We start from the raw sequence: 6119 nt of genomic DNA, 5'->3' as shown, positions 1-6119 counted from the left end.
TGTTGGGGAAACTCTTTATATGACCCTATTGTTTTGTTGGTGTTTTCCCTTTATTTTGTTCCTTCATCGTGTCTCATAAAAGGGCGGAAAAGGTTACATATTTCATTTGGTTAGCGAAGACAATTCACCAGTGTTGGTGAGTGTCATAAATAAGTTTAGGTTCACTGCTGTCAGTATGTGGTTGTCGCTTGGAGAAGAACAATCTCCTGCCAAGGGTAGCAGGATTAGTTGTTTTTAAAAGTATCCTACCTTTCTCTGGTTCGAACCAAACCAGTTGGAAGAGCAGCAAGTGTGTGGGATGTAAGAAAAAGCAAATGTTGTATTTTATTCCACTACGTTGAACTGTTTTGAGGGAAATAATCGTGCAAAAGTGATAGCAGTGCTAGACTCTGACTGTCATGTATCATACGGCCAAATATTGGCCACTTTCGGACATTTATATGGACCGAAACAGTACCAGCTTGGTTCAAAGCTGTAAACCGTTGTATCGTCTTGCAGTGGAAGCTGTCACAAGCAGCTTCGCCAATAACCCACGATGTCCGAATCGCAGAGCTGCAATCGAGGAATTGCCACTGGGTACACGGTTGGACTTGTTAGCTGAAATGTGTGACTATCCTAGTTTGGTGGAGGTTCAGCTAGAGATTGTTTCCGATCCGCTACTAGTCAGTGACTTTATCAGACACCTGTCTGGTGATCTAACTCCGCTGGTGCAATGCTTTCAATGGCTTCAAAGTGTAAAAAAATCCGTTCCGATCCAGCTGTTTCGTCAGTACAAGAAACTAGACGAGGAGAAGTTCCGTAAGGGGAGCTTTTCCCGTCTAGATTACAAATGTGGCCTACGAATAGGAACTTTCCTCATCGAGACTGGATGGACCGTAGAAGCAATCGGAATACTCCGACTTGCCCGGCAACATACTCGCTTTGGTACGGAGGAGGAACTTACTGTGTTGCGGCAGCTGATGCGAGCTCAAACACTTTCCGGGAAGCTGATCAACGCCAGCAAAACGTACGGATGTATGCAAATGATACTGAACAATGTGATATGGGCTTCCAAATTTACCCCAGAAATTCCCGACGAAGCAAGCAAGCTGCAGAGTTTGCATGATCTGCAGGTCGCTGTTTTCCATTCATTCGCGCTGTACCATTTTGAGGATCTAAACTTCAATTTCAGCTACGAGTATGGTATGCAGTCGTTAAACCGAATCAATAAACGATCTCCCTGTCGGCTAGTTATTGATGTTCTTCGGCAGCTTGTTCGCGCTTGTCTAGGACGCCGAATGTACTCGAAAGCCACATTCGTACTCGAACTAGCAATCGGCTTAGTTGTGCAAGAATACGGAAGAAAAAGTGCACTGTACGCGGAAACATTGGAAGATCTGGCCATTCTGATGCTGGCCTGCAATAAGGTCAGTGAAAGTGTGGAAGTGTACTCGGAAGCTCAGCACATCTATTTACAGTTGTACGGTTCACGGAATTTGTCGATCTCGCATGCACAGGGTAATTTAGCGTACGGGTTATGTCTGCAGGCGTACGTTACTGGGCGTCGCGATGCCGCAATGCTTCATGTTGCGAAATCTGTCGGAAACTATAAGCGCATCTTGGCGCCGGATCATCGTATGCTGATACAAGTCAATCGGTTACATGCTACAATAGATTTGTTTACGTTCCCTAATAGTGTTAATACACGAATTGAGGTGACACTGTTTAACCATAAGGATATTGAGCCATTTTCGGTTAGGGATGTCTGTACTAAGTTACAATTAATTCAAAACAAATAAAAACGCAATGTCAAGAGCTTGTACCGCCCAATAAGTTAGGTTTCATTACATCGATTAAATGTTATGCAAATAATAGATCCAACTATTGTGTATTTTGCTTTGCACACACATCACACATTAGCCCAACTGTTCTGCTGATTATAATATACAGGTGCTTTATATAATAAATAGTTATCACAAAGGGAAATAGTACATCTCATTGAAAACTAAATAAATCAAATAATAGTTCCATGTTTGTATTTTTCCTGTCATTGATTATATTGTGATTATGACTGTACTGCACTAGTTGTAAACCATGATAAATGACTTATAATAAAAGTTTCATTTGTTTCATATTTTTTATATTTTTTTTAATTGTTCCGCGAATAATATTGTTGGCCGAATGATTGAGTAATTATGACATGTATTTTATTTGGATTTTATCCGGTTTTCTTGCTTGCAGTATGATGTTGGAATAAGGAAAATCAATTTATAGAAGATGGAATTCGTTGACGGCGAAGAGCCGTCATCGTCAATATTAACAATAGGAGATTTAATTATTTAAATTCATTTCTAGTTGCATAATTGAAATAGCATTGCAACGCTAAAGTATGATAAAAGCCATTTACATATGGAACCGTTTTACATATACAATGCTAAAGCATTAATAACTTGCTACCCAATTCGGATTGTGCTGGTGGATTATAAATCTCACCTTCAAGCCCACATCACGGCACTTCATTCAAACAGGCACACACACGGACACACACCCACAGACATATAGAAGCGTACATTAGAAGCGAGATTTTCCATTTAATTACTTAAACATGCAGTCTTGCGCTTGAGCCACCCGTGCGGTCGACCGCAAGCATTTGGAGGCGCTTTTTCGCGTGCTTCACTGCCACTTATTTCGCTTTTCACCGCAACTTATCCGCTTATTTCGTTTCGCTGCATTCCACCCTGCCAGCTGGGCTGGGATTGCGCTCTCAAATAAACATACGTTGGCTTAATGCCAGTGCTGCCAGTCACACCCTTGGGAGCGGGAGATAGAAATGTATGCGCGGTGTGGAGATTGTGCCAAAAAGCATGATGGGTGTGCTGTATGTGGGTGTGATTTTCCTGCAAAAGGTTTGCTTCCAACTGAGGCGCAGGAGTACACTTAAAAAGTGCACCCAAAATTGAGATGTTTGTGTGAGGAAAATCAGAGGAAGTAAAAAAAGGCTTGATGATGCAAGTTTCCTACCGCTACTGTGTGTGTTAATTTGATGAGCACCGTGCCGTGGATATGCGGTGGGCTAGAAATGGTTGTAAATGTTTTTCTTATCATATGGAACAAGTAGCAGAAGTTGTAGCATTCATTATCTGTTTGTAAATGTGGTGGCCATTATGCTGCATGCTGCGGTGAAGGTTATGAACTTTCTTTGGCATTCTGTGAGAATTAACATGTAGTTCGACTAGCATCAAAAGTATTCTCTTTTAATGATTGTGGTTTTGGGGCGATAACGTAACATGAACGGCTTCAAACATTGTACGTCTTTCCGAGAAAAAAATATAAATTTCCAAAACATTTTCATTAACAAAACATTAGTTTAACTCCTTGCCGATTGAACTTGTTGAACCACTCGTTCATGCTTTTCTTTTACGGATTGGATGAGAGACCGAGTTCTGCTCGTTCCTCTACGCCATTTCTCTACCAACAGGTGACACTGTGATTGACATTTGTGGTAATGAAAATAAATCAAATTATACTTAATAACAGCCACACACACACACTCACACTCGGTCGGGGCTAGATGAGCCGAGCAGCAAAACTTTCCCACAAGGACATCACAGACGTGACACGTTGAAACCTTTGGGTGAGGTTCGCTGAAACCCAACACTTTCTATTTGTGCCAATCATTTTCCACCCCGAAGGAACGCGACTGTGGTGCAACTTTTGTCGCTGATTTTTCTTTTAGCGGCGGTGCCTGTACAGAATGGAGCAATGCTGCTGACGGTAAAGTTGTGGAAAGCAGTATGAAAACAGGTCAACCAACCGGGCTGTTGACAGGTTGCTTCGTTAGACGGTTAGTTAGCTTGTTGCGCTGAACGATGAATGGCAAGCAAATGAATACCTTCCCGCGGCATTAGGATTCATAGGCGACTGTTGTTGCGCATGGGCTTGCTCGGCAAAAGATCTGCATAGCGTGGAGATGGTGGAGATGGCACGTGGTACGAAGTATAAATTCCATCAATCAACGTAGGACATCGAGCGGCAGATAAGATTGGTCGCTCAGGATCCGAACAATAAAATAAGGATGTATGTTTCTTTTTTTTCTATTTATCTAAATGTATAAATAGCATACAACAAATGTTATCAAATTTTTTACTAGTATTTTTTAAAAAAGAAAATATAAGTTGGTAACTATATAACGGTAACAGGTAAGCACTTATCGATAGTTCTTCAACGTGTTCAACTTTACGACAATGTATAACTAATTCGCTAAAAACTAGGATAAAATATTATTTGAATAGCGCTTTCGAAAATAAACATATTAAAACGAAATTTAAATGTTAATGGTTTTTAAGTGAATGATAGTTATATTTAAAATGGATCCAATAGCTTGTTGTAAGTGTTTGAACATTTTCCATATATCCTTCTTCCACTTAAACTTACCCAGTCAAACACCTGCACCGAGGAGCTTTACGAAGTCGTAAATCAATCTAAGTGTCATGTGCCACCTGCTTTACTCAATCGTACCGAAGACTTAAACCCCTAACCTGTGCTAAGCCAACCGATTGATTGATAAATTGATAAGTAGCAACAGGCGACCGTGAGAATGTAAATGCCAACAGATGTGCATATTTGCACGGCCACCGTCCATGCACTTTGGCTTTTTGTCACTGGGTACCGATACGAGACAGTGGCAGGCGAAATGCACGAATGGCATCTTTAAAATCCCTTTCCAGATCCTACGCAATTTGCATCCGGATGAGGATTGCATTGTCCCATTTATTTTATTGCATCGTGATGCAATGGTTGCCGTACATTCGAACATTCCTGCTTAAAGAAATCAATTCATGTCTTTATCTTAATTCGATTCGAAACACCCATACCCACATGCGAAAGCTTGGAGTGAGTGTGGAATGTTCCATGTTGAACGTGGCACAAGGAATTACCGACGTTCCAGGGTTTCTAGCTGAAAGGACAGCTCCATAAGTCCGGGTAAGTACGGTTCGGTTCGGCTCGAAGAAGTTTTCCCGGGAAAAGCGTGCAAGAGTTCACCGTGCTGTTGTCATGCTTGTCCTAGTTATCGCTGCTTGGTCCGCATCTTAAGACGGTCCGGATCGGATCCCGGTCCTGTATCATCGCAACACTCATTCCCCCTGCACATGCATATGTTGACACAGGGGCACCGAACCACAGCCAAAGCGAGATGACGCAAAGGACACTGAGGGTGCCAGTTGCATCGGATGCACGTGAGATGCATCCGACGTAGAAATAAACGATAGCGATAAGGTGGAATAAATTTCACCCCTTCGTTTTTCTCTTTTTCTATGTTCCTCTGCATTCGAAGGGCGGTTTAGAAGTGGTAGGGAGATGTCAGATTTTATTGTGCCACGCCGTAAATGGGTGTTCGTGCTTTGGTACTAGAAGACAGCGTGGTTTCGAGAAAAGAAACCTTAGACCTGCGATTGGATCACGATATCGTGGCAATGGGAGGTGATCAGAGGCCAACTTCCGGCCAGCCGATGCAGTGCGTCTAAGGATGCACGTTCTTAAACGCTGAGCGAAGGCGAAAACCTAACCAACTTGAAGCAAGATAGAAGTACCTGCTTCTATTCGTTGGTTCTGCTCCCAATTAACTGAGACTGTACGAATGCAAGAGAAGGTGTCGGATGAGGGCACGGATCAGAAGGTTGGTTTGCTAGCTCCCTACAAGAGGAAGTTCATCATACACACACACGAGACCCGATGGTGGTTGCTCGTGTAATCTGGACGTGTCCGTACGCAGACACCCGAAACATCCGGGACTCCAGGTGTTCCGGCAGCACGGGAAAAGCAAACAAGCGATTCTGTACAGCGCAGGAAACTTGTGGGTCTTGTTAATTATGGTTATCTCAGTGTGCTTCGGGGGTCTCGAGTGCAACACAAGCCATTATCTTGCCTTCTGTTTGCTAGCTTTGGGCATTTTCTTTCACGGCGGAGGTTACCCAATGGTTACACGGTCTGCGTTGGACGTGTGCAAAGGTCGCCTTGGTTGATAACAATTTTGATAAAATCCTTGAAAACAGTGGCAGCCTCAAAACGAGGCGTCGACGTTTACGTCCACAAGCGTTATGTGCGCTGACTTCCAGGTACTTCGCTTAAAGAGGCGATAA

The 6119-nt window shown here is 42.8% G+C and overlaps 1 protein-coding gene across 1 annotated transcript; it reads left to right on the top strand.

Moving 5' to 3' along the window:
• Positions 1-398: 398 nt before the first annotated feature.
• LOC128298555 (uncharacterized) lies at positions 399-1778 on the top strand. Its single transcript, XM_053034325.1, has one exon. The coding sequence runs from the start codon at positions 399-401 to the stop codon at positions 1776-1778; it is 1380 nt and encodes a 459-aa protein (XP_052890285.1).
• Positions 1779-6119: the final 4341 nt, after the last annotated feature.

This window comes from Anopheles moucheti, chromosome 2 (assembly GCF_943734755.1).
Source record: "Anopheles moucheti chromosome 2, idAnoMoucSN_F20_07, whole genome shotgun sequence".
Taxonomy (NCBI): Eukaryota; Metazoa; Arthropoda; class Insecta; order Diptera; family Culicidae; genus Anopheles; species Anopheles moucheti.
This window is presented reverse-complemented; position numbering and strand designations above follow the sequence as displayed.

What these genes read in the sequence shown, in the direction of transcription:
- LOC128298555 (XM_053034325.1), top strand. Translation starts at nt 399, where the DNA reads ATGTATCATACGGCCAAATATTGGCCACTTTCGGACATTTATATGGAC.